The following is a 19,254-nucleotide window of genomic DNA, read 5'->3' as shown; positions in this document are numbered from 1 at the left end:
GACTTTCACAGATCCTTGAATTCAACCTCACTGAAAATCTTTGGGATGAAATGGAACACAGACTGCACCCCAGGCCTCCTCGCCTTAGTGCCTGACCTCACTAATGCTCTTGTGGCAAATCTTCACTGCTGCGCTCCAAATTTTAGTGGAAAGCCTTCCCAGAATGGAGGTTATTATAACAGTAAGAAGTGAACTGAGGCTGGAATGGGATGTTCAAAAAGCACATAAAGTATAAGTGTTATGGTCAGGTGTCTACAAACTTTTACCCTTATAGTGTATATATTGCTCATGCTTTACAAAATCACATTCTATCATTGTAGGATTTTTGCATCATTATGTATCTTTCAGTGTCTGAGATATTTTGTGTCTTTAAACTCTGCTGTAAAACTATGGACACATCAATTTAATATACTTAAATTGCTGTTGTCATACAAGCACCCAGAATATAAGTTACAACTGTGCAATTTATCTCATCATGGACATGGATATCATGGCAATATTGGGCTTTCAATAATTTATTTGAACTTTTCTTTTTCTGGGGCGGAATGATTGTACAACATACATCTTTAATAAATAAAAAAAAATAATAATTTGGTTCACAAGTTTTAATTCATTTGGGGTTTTCTGTAATCAACACAAGACCAAAATTATACATACAGGGTCAAAAATATACATACAAACACTTAGATTATTAATTAGATGGTGCTGAAAGTTCCAAAACGTTCTTTAATTTGCCAAGACCAAGGCCTCTTAATTTCCTGTTAGTGATCATGACTGACTACAGCTGGCAACTTCTCTGTGCCAACATAATAAGGGTTTGTTTGACATCACTCATTGGATTGACCAACACACAGTACTATGGGAAAGTAGAAGGATCACAGTGCAGATCTGAAAAAGAGGATGGTGGATTTACACAAGTCAGGAATGTCTCTTGGAACCATTTCTAAACAATTGCAAATTCCAAGATCATCAGTTCAAACAATTGTACATAAGTACAAGATATTGAGTTATTTGTGGGGCAGCTGTGGCTCAAGTGGTAGAGTGGGTTGTCCACTAACCGTAGGGGTGGCGGTTCGATTCCCGGCCCATGTGACTCCACGTGCCGAAGTGTCCTTGTGTCGCTCCTGATGGCAAGTTAGTGCCTCGTATGGCAGCTCTGCTACCATTGGTGTGTGAATGAGACACAGTGTAAAGCACTTTGGATAAAAGCGCTATATAAGTTCGGACCATTTATTTGGCCCCAACGACCAGAGGCATTATGCTCTGGGGCTGTTTTGCTGCCAGCGGAACTGGTGCATTGCACAAAGTGGATGGAATAATGAAGAAGGAGAAAACCACCATGATGCTGTATGGTGTCAACTGTGATGACATACTTATGACATTCTGATTCACAGTTGCAGGTAATTCGGTCATCTTGTTGTAACCAGGACAAGCGTCAGCAGAAATTATTCAGCATAATCTTAAACTATCATCCAGACGGTTGAAACTTGCTAAGGGATATTCAACTAAATATTAAGTGTGCTGTATGTATATTTTTGACCCTGTATGTATAATTTTGACCTTGTGTTGACTACAGAAAACCCCAAATAAATTAAAACTTGTGAACCAAATTCTTGTTTAAAAAAAAAAAAATATATATATATTATTAAAGATGTATGTTGTACAATCATTCTGCCCCAGAAAAAGAACAGTTCAACAAAATTATTGAAAACCCAATATTGCCATGACATTCATGTTCATGATGAGCGTATGTAAACTTCCGACTGCAACTGTAAACTAATCTAATGTTCAGCAAAAGTCAAAAAGAAAACCACCATGATGCTGTATGGTGTCAACTGTGATGACATACTTATGACATTCTGATTCACAGTTGCTGGTAATTCGGTCATCTTGTTGTAACCAGGAGAAGTGTCAGCAGAAACAGTTCTGGAGGCCCACACAGAGGAAGGTAACATAGGGGATGTAATTATTACATTAGCATATGTTTTTGAGGATTAATATAATCATTCATCAATGTTTTTATTAATCAATGTTTCAGTGTATTTTGAGAGACTAAAACACCCCTTTGCATTTATCATATTCAAAACTTGAATGTAAACATATGTGAGGAAGAATCAAGTGCTCTACTCAACTCAAGTCAAGTCAAATCATGTGGCTTTTTTGACATTTCAACCATATACAGCTGGTACAGTACATAGTGAAACGAAACAATGTTCCTCCAGGACCATGGTGCTACATAAAACAACACAGTAACCACATGAGATGACAACTAAATAAGACCTACAAATTTCTCCATAAAGTGCATGTGTAAATGTGTGCAAACAACACAAGACAGTACAGCTACTAATAAAAAGGAAAAATAGGCACAGTAAGTGACAGTGTAGTGCCGACCAGTACACAGTTCTAGTATGGAAGTGTCCGATATAACGGGTAGTGCAAAATGTATTGACATGGGGGAAAGAAATGAAAAGTATAAGCAGTTAAAAATACCATTAGCCATAAAGAAGGATCTAAAGAGCACAGTGTCAAAACAGCCCAATTTTGAAGAAGAAGAAGAAGAAGAAGAAGAAGAAGAAGAAGAAGCCTTTATTTGTCACATATACATTACAGCACAGTGAAATTCTTTTCTTCGTATATCTCAGCTTGTTAGGAAGTAGGTTTTTTGATGACACGTGTGTTTCAAAAGCAACTGTTAACTTGAAAATGTTACATAAAATAACCCCTTCCTGAGAACTTACCACAAAATGTAGCCCTTCTCATTTTTATGAAAGGTGCTAATAATTTGGCAGGTGACAGAACAGGTTGTCAGACAGTGGTGAGTAGCACTTGCAACATTGGCAGAGTTTTGGGGGGTGGGGGCGGAGGCGCAAACATCAAATCCCTGTACATCAAATGCATCCAGAAGAGAGCTTGAAAAAAGTCATTTGATCCCTTCCACTCAACACATATCATATTTCAGCCCCTTCCCTCTGGCAGACTACACAGATTCCTGATGACTGATGAAAATAGTTATTTCTTTCCTTCTGCCAACTCAACTCAACTCTACTCATAACTGCTCTTCAGTGGCTGCTGCAGATCCTCTGGTTCTTTCAATCTCAACTGCTGTAATGTTTGCACAGACTATACTTTATCACTCTGTTAAATCTCCGTTCCTAACTCTGATAGTGTTACTATGTATTCAATACATCTACTTCAATCACTAAGTCTACTTGTTTGTGTCTGTACTATTGCAACATTTACATATTCCTCTGCTAAATATGACTCAGGATTAATGTATATAAAAAAATCCATTTATAATCCCAGATGCCATTGCTGTATCACTCATGTTAAGAACACTTGTAGTTTCTCTAGTATCTTGCACATGTTGTCTTGCCCTGCAAATTACTGTTTAGTTTATTGTTGAGCTGTACCAAACCCACGTACCACCAACATAACTGTGTGGTGTTAAAATATTTTTTTATAAAATCATGTTTTGGTGGATTTTGGAGGAATGGTGAGGACATTTCCAAAGTGTACCCAATTTCACTGGATTTGGTACATCAAGGAATAAAGTACAATTATTTAAAAAAAAAATTTTTTTTTTAGAGCAATCTGGTTCAATAACAATCTGAAATCTTGAATGATGTTAGTCATATCATGGTAATGTTTCCTGGCATACTGTGATTCATGGTCAAACCATGATGAAACTAATCAATAACTAAGCAATAACCAAGCATCATATCCTGCTTAAAAAGTAATACTAATTAATTATATAATTTTAATAATATGTTTTTTTTTTTTTTTTTTTTTTACTTTTTATGATAATTATTGAATTAATTATGAATTACAGGTTGATTTATTAGGTAATTTCGAATGGAAATATACTGAAGTACACTCTGAGGTTAAATGGTAAATGGTATGCACTTATATAGCACCTTTTAACCCTTTAGCAGTTCTACAATGCAATTTACACTGTTTCTCAATCACCCATTCACACAACCAATGGTAGTAGAGCTGCCATGCAAAGCGCTAGCCTGCCATCGATAGCAACTTTGTGTTCACTGATTTGCCCAAGGACACTTCGGCATGTGGAGGTGTGTGGGCCAGGGATCCAACCGCCAACCTTGTGATTAGTGGACAACCCACTCTACCACCTGAGCCACAGCAGCCCAACAAAACAACAAAGTTCCTGCATACTTTGGTTTGAAGAAATCCTTAAAGATTCTATGTAGAACCTTACTAATGGTTTCCCTATTAGAGAGGATTCAAAATAGAATCTCTTTATGAAACTTAGAACCCTTAGCCATCTAAACAACCCTTGAGGAAGAGTTTACATCATACATAATTACAGCTTAAAACTAACATACCTTTATCCAGGATGGTTATGGGCTGATGACCACTACACAAGAAACTATTTAGGGAAGTCAGTACCAATAGCTATATATAGAGGGAGATTCTACTTCGAAGCCTCTCTAATAGGATAACCTCTGTAAGCGTTTACATAGAATCTAAGGATTTCTACAGAGGAACAAACTAAAGAATGCTTGAGCTTTGTTTTTTTTGGGGTTTTTTTAGCCTCAGAGTATACTTCACTATTTACAATTTCAAAATTACCTGAGTACCTACCAAAAGTGGCTCATTGATACATGTGGGGAGCGAAGGCTAACCTGTTTAGTCCGATCTCACAAAAGAGCTACTGTATCACAGGTTGCTGAAAAAGTTGGCTATGATAGAAGGGTGTCAGAACACACAGTGCATCACAGCTTACTGTGTATGGGGCTGCGTAGCTGCAGACTGGTCACAGTGCCCATGCTGACCCCTGTTCACCGCCGAAAGCTCCTACAATGGGCGTGAGAGCATCAGAACTGTAACATGGAGCAGTGGATGAAGGTGGCCTGGTCTGATGAATCATGTTTTCTTACACATCATGTGGACAGCTGGGTGCGTCCTTGTGTCCTGGCATTCATGTGGATGTTACTCTGACATGTACCACCTACCTAAACATTGTTGCAGACTAAGTACATCCCTTCAAGGCAACAGTATTTCCTAATGGGAGTGGCCTCTTTCAGCAGTATAATGTGCCCTGTCACACTGCAAAAATTGTTCAGGAATGTTTTGAGGAACATGACAAAGAGTTCACGGTGTCAACTTAGCCTCCAAATTCCCCAGATCTCAATCCAGTCGAGATCTGTGGGATGTGCTGGACAAACAAGTCTGATCCACAGAGGTCCCCCTTGCAACTTACAGGACTTAAAGGATCTGCTGCTAACATCTTGGTGCTAGATACCACAGCAAGCCTTCAGAGGTCTTGCGGAGCCCAGGCCTCAACAGGTCAGAGCTGTCTCAGTGGCACAAGGGGGACCTACACAGTGTATGTGTGTGTATATATATATATATATATATATATATATATATATATATATATATATATATATATATATATATATTTGTATATTAAATATATATTTATTAACTCTTTGTAGTTTTTCATGGTTTAGATCATTTGTGTAACCTGAACAAACCCTTCACGTGGTCAATTGTTTTGACATTTTCTACTACATATAGTTAAAAAGCATGTATCTCAATCAGAGGTAAAGCTCAAATGTGAAAAACTGAGAAAATTGCATTTAAATATTTTATTCCAATTCCACTGAAATAAGCCCCACCTACATCTACAATTTATATTACATACAACATTACAGTCAAATACTAAAGAATTTATTGCTTTGATTATTAGGATCATCCACATCAATCTCGGTCTCATCAGCTTAGGTAAAAGTCATTCACAGCATTTTAAGATGAGCAAATAATGTGACTGATCTCTGTTCATGCTAACACTGCTGGGGAAATAATGTCTCAGTCAGTTCTGTTTATTATTATGTCTTTTTTATTAGGTCATTTAAACATTTTAAAACTTTGTCCAGTGTTATCTGTACAGATTAGAACATTCCCACTTGTTTTGGTAAAATATATTATATTTTCTTAAAGTAGAGATGTGAAAGAAAAAAAAAAGTTGCTCATTTTGGCTGTTTTCTGGGGTTTTCCCAGATTGCTACACATTTAACATAGATCATTACATTTTGAAGGTGTTTTTGAATTCATATTTGGTACAATAAATCAAGTCAAATCAAATCAAATTCATTTGATTGTTCTGTTACAAAAATTATAATGAAAAAAAGAAAGGACAATACACATCTCTAGCCTGCAGTGATGGGGTTCTCTCCTACAAAGCACAGTTACTTAATTAGGCCTCTCCATTTCTAATACGAATTTCTCTGGCCATTCGACATGTCTCAAATATTCCACAGCAGCAGGTCATTAGGGCATCATTGCATATTGTACCCTATAAAAGAAATGAAAGATTAAGTCAATTTAATTTAGTTTATTGTTAATTTATAAATGAAGTCTAATAGTCTCTGGGCAGGAAATTTCATGTTCTAGGAACACTCACTTGAATGCCGTAGGTCAGTCTCATGTGTGTCCTCATAGCGGCCATGCCTCCAGGAACACATGCAAGGCATGCGTTTTCACCATACTTATTTGCTGTGTAGCAGCTCAGTGCAATTGGACAGATGCAACCAACGGCACCTGAAAAGTAAGGCAGCATGGAGAGGGGAGGATATCTTAATCAAAATTAGTAGTAATATATTCAACATTGCTGTGAATTGACCGTTATGAATGGAAATGGGAAGTGGTAGCTCAGTTCTTTAATAGTGAATGAAAGGTTGTATTTTTAACCCTATTTGTCTATACTCATAGACCATTAATTTAGTTATGAAGTTTGGGTTATCAGCAGTGTGAGTACTCACAGACGAGGAGGTCACTGCAGCAGGAGCAGAGGCCAGTGCTCCAGTCTCCTGTCTGTACGTTGGTGCCATAGGTGGCTGCACCCGGCTGATGAGTAATGACTGGGTTTGACATGTCGATGAACTGGTGTGCTCTACAAGGGTGTAAAATTTTTCCATTTGTAGAGTAAAAAAAATAAACAGCAGAAGCATCAACTGCATGGAGTATCAGTGTTGGATGAAATACTCACAAAGCCTATATAAAGCAGAACTAAGGTGATATCATATAATGCTGTTTAAAGTGAAATCTCAAATTCCAGAAATTTACACCAAAATTACCTCAAGACTGAAAAGCAAATGCTGTACAATTCCTAAAGTTTGATGGAAAATTATGCAGCACATTACTAAATATCTGTGCAATTTTCCCTTGAAGAATTCTAAGTTACACTCTAAATTTATAAAATATAAAGGACCAATACTTTGAAGTTCAGCAGAATTCACTTGTACCTTAAATGCTTAGTTTATGAGCTCAAAAGTAACAAGATGTTAGTGGATTAAAGTAAGTTAAAATTTAACTTGCATACTGCGTGATAGAAAAAGACAAAACTATAAAACAAACACCTCCCTTATTGTTAGTGTGTATATTATTAGCTTGTTTTAAAGTGTGTGATTTTGAAAAATATAGTGGACTGATTTTGGTTATATAGAAGCAATAGTCAGTGAATCTCTGAAATTCTAATTAATCTGAAATCTGCCTCTCACATATAATCTGTTAACTGTACATTAAAAAAACATGGCAAAAGCAAACTAAACACAGGAGAGTGGCATAAATAAAATAAAAAAGTTTAACATTTAGAAAAAAGTAACATCAAATGTGAAATGAAGGCACTTACCTCGCCTGCTACTCTCGAGCCTCTCGATCTAAATCTTTGAGCACAAAGGAAGTTGTGACACCACCACGCCTGCAAGTTTCCGAAGCTCACTACAAACCTCATAGTGGCTTGATCAGAAGAGAACACCGTGATCACTCAGAGCAGGAGGAAATGTGACCGAATTCATGATTAAACAATAAACTCATACTCTGACCCAAGTTAATGAACACATCTCACACATTGGACTGCCAATCACTTCTTATAATAAGCAAAATAATAAAAATAAAATAAAAAAAACCCAAAAACTGAGCACAGCCAAGCTGTAGAATCTAACCACAACCACAAATGCATCAAGTTGCAGCTGCTTTTATCTTTGCTTCACCCTTTCATTAGTCAGTCTGATAGTCTGATGTACATCAGATAAAAAAAAAAAGTTCTGATGTAATCCAGTACATAGAAGAAAGATGAAACAGCACAAAACTATTTAATTCATAATAGTGATAAATGGACTATATGTACGTTTCCCATGTTTATTAATGTTTATCATAAAGCAACACAAATAAAGAACACATCAGATTTGGCAAAGCATCAAAAATATTTTCAACAGAAAACAACAGATGTCAGAAGCTTCAGTATCCATTTCTCTGCCAGTTTGATTAATTTTGGTTATGTCGCATGATATTACTGTGTAATAATATTTGTTATGGTGGATTTTATTATACTGGAGTCCCCAGGGTTTCTGTAGGGTTAGAGCTTGTGTTCCTAGCTGACTTCTGAGCAAGAGCTTTATTTCTCTTCTCTGCCTTTTGCTTCTGGACCTCTTTGAAGACCTAAGATGCACACAGAAAAAGGCATAGATTAATATGAGCGCAGAGACTTGTGCAAAAATGATCAATGGTGTGTTTTTGCCACTTCTAAGAATGAGTGAAATTAGAGATTAGTCTCATAGATCAGTGTGTTACCTTGATGCAGAGGGCCTTTTTTGCAAGCCAGCGACGGGTTGCCCGTCTGTAGTACTCTGGAGGGAAGACGTATGTGATCCCTAGCTCTGCACAGACCTTCTCAAAGGCATCGTATCGTGACCTCCTCAGGTATTTGAGCAATTTCTTCCTGCGGTCAATGCTCATCAGCATCCACCTTTTGTTAGCTTTGTCCTGATACAAAATAGAACAGAGAAATAAGATATGGATATGATGCAGCTACAACATTGTTTACCTTTCGTTTTAAAATATCTATATAAAACTACAATAATCTCAATTCATGTATACAGTCAATGGCAGAAATTTTAGAACGATCCTGATATGACAATGTCCTCCTGTCTTAAATTCCTTAAAGTTTCATACTTTTGTATTCTTTCCCTTATGACCCTATTTTTATATATATATATATATATATATATATATATATATATATATATATATATATATATATATATATATCACATGGATCACAGTTAGGTCAGTAATAGTTCCTGGAGAAGAAAGAAAAGCTATTTTAAACCAATGCATTTTTCAAGGCAGATAATTAGTGTGCATGTATTTAAACTGTATATATTTATCTATATATAGTGTGTTATTTTTGCCAAATACTACTACTATTTCTGTGTAAAGTTTATTTTATACAACATTTCTGCTCATTCTTTTGAAAGATCGATGTGAAATGTATTCTTTGTTCAGTGTGTGCACAGGATATCCTGCTTCTCGCTGAGGCGGCAATCAAAGTAGTGTGTGAAGTGCTCTCATAACTTTAATGAAGCAGAGAAGATAGATTGCACTTGTTCTCTGTTTCTTACCTTAGGATGCTTCTGCAAATGCTCCTGAAAGTTGCGTATTCGTGCTGTCAAAATGGCCACTATAATGCAAGCAAGGAAAGTCCATTACAATGACATCAAGCCAGGAAATTACATTAAAACATCAGTTTGAGACAACCTGAAAGTGAAGTAGCAAATGCTCTGCTTATCTTATTGGGACCAAAAAAAGGAACATACCCTTGACCTCTGTTGAGTTTCGATCATTTTCATGCCTCTGGACCTTTGCAATCAGCTGTTCCTCTTTCAGGCGCAGTCTTTCACTCTGGATGTAGATATTGTTAGTTTTATGTTTAAATCATGTATGTAATATAATGCTTTAAAGAAATGTAAACATGGTACCACTGAAACTTTAACAGTATTCCATATAAAGTGTACATTAAAATAAAAATAAAACAATTGGATATTGAAATCAGTGTATCATACATGATTTGCAAGCTCCAGTGAGAGAAGCTTCTTCACCACATCATCAACCCTGAAAACACATGACGTAACAAAATTTGTGTAAAACACTGAAGGGAAATATTTGGAACTTGGACACTTAAAGGAAGTAAAAACTTTTCAGTGTAGCAAACTTTTTTTTCCCCCCAGATTTTGTCAGTTAAAGTCTGGTAAAAGACAAAAATGTATCACATTTAAAACATTTATTCTGATATATTAAAATGATTTATTCATATCTGGCTGTTACAACACAGTAACTGTTTTGTGAAGCAACTTGTTACTTGTGATGTAGCAACATTTGCGTAATCGTAAAATGCTCAAGCTGTCCTGGTATTCCATCATAAAGAATCTCTGGGCTTCTTCTTCTTTTTATTGTTGGTATTATCAATAATAATAATAATAATAAAAATAATAATAATAATAATGATCCATCCATCTTCTATACCGCTTATCCTTCCTTCAGGGTCACGGGGAAACCTGGAGACTATCCCAGGGAGCATCGGGCACAAGGCGGGGAATAATAATGATAATGATAATAATAATAATAATAACAATAATAATAATAAACTGTTGAAAAGTTTGAGTTTAGATTAAGTTTGACTACTCAGGTATTTTTTTTTATCCATAGACTGATTGTGTAGGTCAACAACTGTCTTTTGTATTAAAAGCTATTTTGTTCTTCCTATTTATACCCCTAAGGACATTGTCAGAGGCAGAAATAGTTCCTAAAGACTGAGATCAATTTAAATTTTAAATCAATGATGATTCCAGGTTTGCCTTTATTTTAAATAACCTATGGCAATAATACCATAATTTAATGTTTTTCCGTTCTGTGTAATGTTTCTTTATTTATGTCTGGTAGCTTTATTCATATCTGGCTGTTTAAAAAAAAAAAGAAAGAAAGAAGAAGAAGAAAAAAAAAGAAATGTATTTGTCCAATTCACGTTATTAAATTGTCCAAGCTGTCTTGAGGTCACGGCACAAAAGAATCTCACTTTTTTTTATTATTATTTGAATTTTTTTTTTTTTTTTTAAGTAAAGCAACTGTTGAAAGGTTTTACATTTTTATTTTTAAAATTAAGATTTTTATATTAGCGCTAAGATTTTTATGCATAATTTCTCTAAATGTTTCAGTGTTCCCATCTGTCGCCTTATGATGGGCACTTTTTACTATTCAAAAGCAACTGCATGAAACCACCAGTTCCAGTCTTCCTGAGAGAAATGGTATTATCCAGCATCTGTGTCATCTTTGAAATCTTTGATTTACTCAATGAGTGGTAGGGAAACTATTCAATCCAATACCGCAAAGCCCTGCAGAGAGTGGTGCGCTTAGCTGAGCGCATCTCCGGGTCTGCTCTCCCCTCTCTCCACAACATCTAATCATGTTACTGGCCTGTTGCCAATTAACCTCCACCTGTTTCTTTTTAGTATCACTTACTTTTCCAGCCTTTTGTTGTCCCCGTCCCAACTTTTTTGCAACATGTTGCGGCCATCAAATTCAAAATTACCTTATTTTTTCCCCTTAAAATGGTACATTTCCTCAGTTTAAACATTTGATATGTTTAAATGTTCTAATGTTTAAATGTTAGTCAATGTTCTATTATGAATAATATATGGGTTTATGAGATTTGCAAATTATTGCACTCTGTTTTTATTTACATTTTACCAACTTTTTTGGAATTGGTGTTGTACACCAGGCATTGCAGTACAAGAGCTGCTACCCGCCCTGATAACTGTATGTTGCAATACTGTATGTCCACCTGCTGCAATCAGGCAAGCGCTTCGGTAGTTTAATGGCTAAAACTGAGAGGCTTAGGATGGGCTTTTTCCCTCACGCCATCAGACACCATCAGTCCACTATACATATCCCTTAGGACTCCATAAAGAATCTCTTGTTACTCTGCACTCCATTGACACTCTGCACTTTGCATTTTGTATCGTTGCTACACATAACATACTGCATATTTTGTACATTAATTTTTTGCACATTCGCCGCTTATTTTGCACATCCCTGTACATATATTTCATATCTTATTCCATATTATGTCATTCATTTCTGATTTATTTTTTTATTTATTTAATATTTAATGCACAGTCTAAAGAGGAGTAGACCAGATTTTCATTTCACTGCAAGTTATATACTGCATATAATTGCATTTGTGACAATGAAAAAAAAAATCTTGAATATCCTTCAGAAGATTTATACATTAAACAAAACACTTGGCAACATATCTGCAGGGTTTGTTTTTTTTTTAACATTATTATCTGCATCATTCACAGGACTTGCTCCATGGAACAAATGAAAATTATGACCCATAATAGGATGCACATATTACCACTAACGCTAAGCCAGACAACTGTGAACAGGAAACGTACATGTGAGCCAGTGGAACAGAAGCATATTCAAGTTTCAGCATTGACGATGGCAGGTCTTGTAGCTGACTCTGAAATTCTGTTTTGAGATGGAAATAATTCATTTAAATAATTCAACACCAGCACTAATCTTCACATTCAAAAACATTTACAATCACATGCAACAATAGTAATATAATACAAATCAGGGCTGGTATCTATAAAGCTTTTGAATATTACTGTCAAAAATCATCTCAGACTTTTTTCTATCAAGTAGACTTCGGAGTTAAAATCTAGTTCTTAGAGCAACTCGTATTGAAGAGTAGGAGTTAATCCTAGGAGTAAATCAATCTTAGGCATGAAGTATGACAATCGCATTGCCATAAATCGATCCACCACACCTCATTTCTGTATTACGAGCCAATAGAAGTGCATAGGAAATAGGCTGTACACAGTTACATCTTCTCCATATTTACTTGTGTGAGGACAATCATCATTCTGTGTTCAAATGCAATCTCCACTGGACCCAAACATAATCCCTGCAGCTGAGGTGGTGGGGGAAAAAACAAACAAACAAACAAACAGGGTAGATTTCAGATAAGAGAATGGTTTGCCAGGAGATTATGAAAATATGGTATGTGCTATCAAAATGCCAGATGCAGATTGCTGCCTTAAAAAAACAAAAACAAGAAGCCAGATAGATGATTATTTCCAGGTATAATTGGAGACTCTATAAAAACCCATACATGAAGTTTACATCAATATAGGTCCCACATCATTTGTCATAGACCCATGTATGAGGTGTCAAATTGACCGACTTATTGAGGAGAGGTGTGCTATGAATTTTCTAAGTGATCAGTATTCCGGAATTCCCGGCACGGAAGCTCAAATTGGCCAAAAATTCCCATTGACTTGCAATAAAAACTTCGAATTTGAAGAGCTTTCAAGCTACTTCCAAGAAACTCAGCACGGTCCTTCAGGTCGATCACACTGGTCAAGCTCTATTTTTCCAAACTAATCCCCGTATTCTCATTGCGGACGATGAAATTTCCCCACAACTCACATTCACTTACATCAAGGGAATGTTCAGAGCCTGGCTCCAACTGTCAAAACTCACACACACCTAAGTGCACACGGCCTGAAGCCTAAAAGTATTGGGACGCTGCCTATTGTCGAGCTCCAAAGTGTTGGTATGCTGCCTAGCTCCCAAAGTGTTGGGATGCTGCCTAGCTCTATAAGTACTGGAACGCTGTCTAGCTGGTTTGGCTCTCTTGCAGTCACTTGCATCACGGTAGTGACTGCCCGGTGCCGAGTTTTACCATGGCAAGCACCACTCACATTTCTTCAGGAAATGTACATGTCTACTTTATATTCATAATCCACAGGCTATTACATTGAGCCCTTTTTCTCTTGAGAACAAATTAAAAAAGCAGCCAGAGACGATGCATCCAAAATCATTTGTGCCTCAATTTGCCTGAATTGTGCTGTGTTTGAATGCTAATTAAATCTGTAAGCAAAAGAAGGATAACGATGTGATACAATTAGTGCATCTTAATGAGAACTTCATCATCGATCAATTGAATTTTTCAGAGCAAGGAAGACTGAGTGCGCATGTTTTTTGTCTTAGTGTTCTTAACTTTCATTACTCTTAACCATTTGTGAGATCCCTGAAGCACTCCTAAATACTCACCCATTTAAAAGTCCTCTTAAGGAAGGCTAAAGAATCTTCCCATTCTTAGGCTTAAATATTTGCATAAATTTCCTGGTTACCAAGAATTTGTACCATTTAAAACGAAAATTTTACACTAAGAAGTTTTATACATATCAGCCCTGGTAAATTTTCCACCACCTTTACACAGCCTTACCTGGCTTTTTTTGTACAGCTCGGGCATACTGTCTCACTGGCTGGCTTGTGAGGGCTTCATTATCTGAAATAAATGCAAACAGCTTAAATATAATGTACCAGACTTCAGAAGTGAGAAAAAAAAACTGTGATGATGCCTGTGTTTGTCAAATTATGACCGTGTTGTAGTCAAGAGTGATATTTCAATGAGCAATTTTGTCGAAATGCCAAGCAAACTAGGCCAACACTGAGCCACCTAAGCTAAAAAGTAATGAGAAAATACATGATTAAAACCAGAGCTGACATGAAAGTCTCAGAAATGACACTAAAGGAAAACAGCTCAGAAAGGGGGGGTCTGGTGGAAGTGACTTGGTAGCCCACATCCTTTCCACACACCCACTTATGAGTGTTCTCATGTCACCACATGCCTGTTTAAAAGTCACATACAAATAGTTGAGCATACAGATAGCCTTTTTCTCCTGGATCTATGTACTACATGTTATATTTTGTGGAACTGTGCATTATTATTGTAAATAATGTCCCAGATATTTGAAATAACTTATAGGTAGTTATAGGCAGAAATACTGTCTTCTACGTATCACTTAAACTTATTATTTTAATTTTCATTATCTTTCTGCTTTTTCTTACTGGTATTACTTGCATAGACTACTTTTTAGATCCAGAGTGCACCACTGACGTGGCTTGTAACTCACTCACACAGGATAGGTTCTCATAGTATAGATACAAAGTATCTATGTAGCAAAAGTATTGAACACCTCTCTTTACTCTTACAGTTTCACTTTCATTACAACATTGCTGCTAAAATTAGAGCAACGTCATTGCTTCTCCCATGTAGAAATCTTTATGTCAACCACCATAATATTCAGCCCAGACCTACATAAGCTGGGTTTTGGACATAGACACAAAACAGTGTAATATCCACACCCTGGTTGAGTGCCCATATACATTTCCATATACCACAAAAAAAACAAAAACAAAAACAAAAAAAAAACACCAACAACAGCAACAAAAACCATACAGCCAAATGTTTATCACAATCTTACAATCACACACTTATGTGGAAGTTCCCCTCACCCAAACCTGTTCCAGCATGACAATGTCCCTGTGCACAAAGTGAGGTTCATGAAGACATGGTTTACTAAGTTTGGAGTGGAAGAACTTCAGTGACCTGCACAGAGCCCTGACCTCAACCCCATCGAACACCTTTGGGATGAACTGTAACACCAACCACACCCCAGGCCTCCTCACCCAACAACAGTGCCCAACCTCACTAATGCTCTTGTAGCTGAATGAGCACAAATCCCCACAGCCACACAAAATCTAGTGTAAATCCTTCCCAGAAGAGTGCAGGTTATATTAACAGCAAAGGGGAACTAAATCTGGAATGGGATGTTCAAAAAGCACATATGGCTGTGATGGTCAGGTGTCCACATCCTTTTGTCCATGTGCTTTGTATCTAAATTTGGATAATATATGTACATGTAATGTAACGAAGTATCATTAAACATTCCCCTTGCCAGTGAAATACTGAACAAAAATATTTCATTTATTTTATATTTAATGTATAGCAAAAGCTTTACTAACCATCAGCTTAATATTTCTGCCTGAAGCCCTGTATTCCCTCTAGCATTAGTTAAAGTTTAAACTTTGTGAATGTTCTAACTTTTTTTAAACAATATTTGCTCATTGTATGGAATGAAGCATTCAAACTCTTGAAATAAGAGTATGAAGCATTCAAACTCTTGAAAGAAACTCTTTTCTTGTGATCCAATCACAAACTGCATTTCATCAGGCAAATGGTGCACTACATTTATATTTACAGTATTACATTTATACAACTGAGCAGTTGAGGGTTAAGGCCCTGCCCAACAGTGGCAACCTGGCATTGCTGGGATTTGAACTCATTACCTTCTGATCAGTAGACCAACGTCTTAACCACTGCGCTACCATTGTCCTACATCATTTTGTTATACCCTTAGTTCTGAGCAAACACTTTGAATAGGAAGCCTACTGTGATTTGGCCTAACTTGAAGAAGGCAAATTCTACATGAATCATGGGAAGAAATGTAATATATATAATAATAACCATTACTGTAGTTAATAATAATTTCAATACATTGCATTCATGATAATTCCTTCTAAAGCCACCACTAAAAGTACAAAAAGAAACATTTTCTCAATCATTATACTAGTAAATGCCATCAATAACAATAGTCTACAAACTACTTCAAGCTTCATTTGTTCAACATGAATTTAACCTGGACAAGAAGGATAACAAAAATAAAAACAGCACATGGAAACAAGTGAAAAGAAAACCCATACAAATCATGGGAGAATCAGTTTGTTAATGTGACATGCTACAGTACCTAGTGGAAAAGTGCTGGAAGAGTGATGCTTTGCATCAATGACACTGGGCATCTAATTATTAAGTACTTACATAAATTCAGTGGGTATTCAGACCCCTTTACTTTTTGACACTTTATTGGATCACTGATTTAATCTGAAATGGATTAAATTAACTTTTTGGGACATTAATCTACTTTATGAGTTATTAATCTAAGCACAATAACCTATAATGACCCATAAACTAGAACTAGACTGGAGTCCAACTATGGAAAATTAAATTAAATTGACATAAGTGAATATCAAACCAAAAACCAAGCCATGAAGTCCAAGGAACTCGCTGTAAACCTCTGTGATCAAATTATGTTGAGACATAAATTTGGGCAAGGGTATAAAACCATTTCTAAAGTTTTAAATGGTCCCTGGAGCTCAGTAGGCTCCATCATTGTGACACATGTCAAACTCAAGGCCTGTGGGAGAAATACAGGGGCCTGCATGTTGAAATATTCTGTACTTCTCAATATTGCCACACTCGCACATCTAAAATTCTCACCATAGTGTAGCAACTGCGCAGCATACAAAAGCTTGCATCTCACATTTCTCTACTGCACTTGATGAAACTCACACTCGTTTCTAAAAAACGATTCAGCAATAAATAAAAGTAAGGATTTACTTTGTTTGATGAGAAAAAAAAATCATTTTAAAGGCACAATCTACTATCAAACAGTCTTTCCATATTAATAACATTGCCATAAAATAGTTTTAAACAGCTCCACTGAATAAATAAATAAATTTGCATGTTAATAATAAGGGAAAATGACATTTTATGTCTTGTAAATCCTGATCTACATTTATTTTCCTCTTATTACTGTGGTAAAACTCCAGCAGGCTACTTCATTAGCTTTGATTTTTGATTTACATTCACAAACAGCTATATAACACACTATATGAGAGGTAATATTTGAAAACCCATAATAGGTGCACTTTAATTTCAAGTTGGCTGAAAGACTTCATCAACTCAAATAAAAACATTGGCTAAATTTAAACAAACAAACAAACAAAAACAAACAAACAACCTAGACCTCAGTAAAATGTTGATGCTAGTTCTGTGTATCCTGCTCCTGTATTGTAATGTGTTGTACTACAGGTCTGAAGAAAAAAATTCGTTCTATATACAGGAGCGAAAATAAAATCCCTCTTGACCCGAGCACCCTGTAGTGGTAAATAATGGTACTGTATACATAAAGGCAGCACTGACCCATCAGCCCACAGTGGATAAACTAAACCCAATAATTTGTGACCGCGAAAATAGCGTTGTTTGAAAAATAAACACATAAAATATTGCAAGGTCAGGGTAAACAAATACAAATAAACGTTAATTCATAAGCATGTAAACTAACCAGGTGGCTACGCTAGCAGTTTTGTTAATGATTCGCCACTGAATTACACAACTTCGCTAAATCTAAATCATAAACACATGATGCACGATTTCCTCTGACACAACAATGATGAAGACGGACATACTTTTAACTGATGGAGTCGCCAGCCAGGGCACGTTAACATAGCGCTGTCCCCTGGAGCTGCAGTGACCGTGTAGCCGCGCCGCTAACGGGACACTCCAGGCTCGTACAGCCGTCGCTGTCGATTTCAGGCTGTGTTTTAATAACATTGCCTTCGTAGATATCTATTATGTAGTCAACAACAGTCTCAACGTGTATTTGTCACCCTCAATGAACGGAAGGCGCCATCTTACCGACCCTTTTTCTTCTTCTGCGGCTTGAGCGGTCACGTGACAAAACGAGCCCGTTACCGCCACCCTCTGTAATGTAGACTAAATATTTCGATATTTCCGTCTTCTAGCCTCCAGAAATAAAAATCAGGGGTGCAAAACATACGATCCACAGTCAGGGACAGGCCCTGTTAAGGTTTTTAGAACAGCCCAGCAAATGAATGTATAATCAGTAATAAATTAAAATCTTATTGTGGACCGTAAAGAGCTAGTTAGTCCTTGTTATTCCACGAGGGGGCGAAGTCGAGCAATAAACCCAGAGCCATAAACTCAGCTACCGACAAAATGTGCTAACGATATATATATAATTCGTCATTAGCAAGCAAAACATTCTGACATGTAATACCAAATAAACCCATTTTCCAATTAAGTCCATGGCATTTAACCCTGACTAAGTACATCTGAAATGTTGAAAAGTTTCTTCCCCCAAGCCATTAGACAGCCCCCCCCCCACACCCACACATCTGAACACCATTCCACACCCTTTTGCAATTTTTGCATATTTCTTTCTTAAATTGCTGCTAAAACCTGGTAAACAAATACTGTATTGACAACCTGCATTTTTCCTAATTAGTCATGTTTACATTTACATAAACTACTATTATATTGCAATACCTCTTAGCACTTTATTCCATACTAGAGCTGTGTACTGGTCAGTGCTGCACTGTCCTTTACTGTGCCTATTGTCTGGTGCACCTTATGTGCAGTAGTCCTGTGTATATCTTTGAATTCTTATTTACTTCTGTATAGTCTACTGTATAGTAGTTTTGTGTAGCACCATGGTCCTGGAGGAACACTGTTTCATTTCACTGGGTACTGTATCAGTTGAATATGGTTAAAATTACAATAAAGCCACTTGACGTGACTAATGGGACACTTTTTAGAGCTAATTGGACCATTGGAAGCAAAATCTAATCCACTGTCATATTCTTTAAGCTAAATACAGTCTGGTTCTTTTCCAGGTCTTAGGCCTAACAGGCTGTATATATGTCATCAAGACATGGGCGTAGGATTTTAAAATC

At 36.5% G+C, this 19,254-nt stretch overlaps 2 protein-coding genes across 2 annotated transcripts; both read right to left on the bottom strand.

Annotated features, from left to right (window-relative positions):
- Window positions 1–5,843: 5,843 nt before the first annotated feature.
- Window positions 5,844–8,043, bottom strand: LOC128612188 (cornifelin). Its single transcript, XM_053632105.1, has 4 exons — window positions 7,658–8,043; window positions 6,789–6,919; window positions 6,431–6,567; window positions 5,844–6,322 (listed from the first exon to the last, which is right to left on the bottom strand). Exons 2-4 carry the CDS (start codon window positions 6,898–6,900, stop codon window positions 6,224–6,226), a joined length of 348 nt encoding a protein of 115 aa, XP_053488080.1. The 5' UTR covers window positions 6,901–6,919; window positions 7,658–8,043; the 3' UTR covers window positions 5,844–6,223.
- Window positions 8,044–8,152: 109 nt separating this feature from the next.
- On the bottom strand, window positions 8,153–18,224 carry mrps15 (mitochondrial ribosomal protein S15). The gene is made up of 8 exons (XM_053632091.1): window positions 17,968–18,224; window positions 14,102–14,164; window positions 12,261–12,336; window positions 9,870–9,918; window positions 9,624–9,708; window positions 9,429–9,487; window positions 8,599–8,790; window positions 8,153–8,466 (listed from the first exon to the last, which is right to left on the bottom strand). Exons 1-8 carry the CDS (start codon window positions 18,110–18,112, stop codon window positions 8,353–8,355), a joined length of 783 nt encoding a protein of 260 aa, XP_053488066.1. The 5' UTR covers window positions 18,113–18,224; the 3' UTR covers window positions 8,153–8,352.
- Between the last annotated feature and the right edge of the window lie 1,030 nt (window positions 18,225–19,254).

Source organism: Ictalurus furcatus, chromosome 1 (assembly GCF_023375685.1).
Source record: "Ictalurus furcatus strain D&B chromosome 1, Billie_1.0, whole genome shotgun sequence".
NCBI classification, from domain to species: Eukaryota; Metazoa; Chordata; class Actinopteri; order Siluriformes; family Ictaluridae; genus Ictalurus; species Ictalurus furcatus.
The sequence above is the reverse complement of the archived record's forward strand: the minus strand, read 5'-3'. Positions and strand labels throughout refer to the sequence as shown.

Coding starts and splice junctions, on each gene's coding strand:
- LOC128612188 (XM_053632105.1), bottom strand. CDS start 6,900: ATGTCAAACCCAGTCATTACTCATCAGCCGGGTGCAGCCACCTATGGC. Junction 6,568..6,788: donor CTGCAGTGACCTCCTCGTCT/GTGAGTACTCAC, acceptor CTTACTTTTCAG/GTGCCGTTGGTTGCATCTGT. Junction 6,323..6,430: donor GACTGACCTACGGCATTCAA/GTGAGTGTTCCT, acceptor TTTCTTTTATAG/GGTACAATATGCAATGATGC.
- mrps15 (XM_053632091.1), bottom strand. CDS start 18,112: ATGTTATTAAAACACAGCCTGAAATCGACAGCGACGGCTGTACGAGCC. Junction 14,165..17,967: donor GGCGACTCCATCAGTTAAAA/GTATGTCCGTCT, acceptor CATTTATTTCAG/ATAATGAAGCCCTCACAAGC. Junction 12,337..14,101: donor AGCTGTACAAAAAAAGCCAG/GTAAGGCTGTGT, acceptor ATCTCAAAACAG/AATTTCAGAGTCAGCTACAA.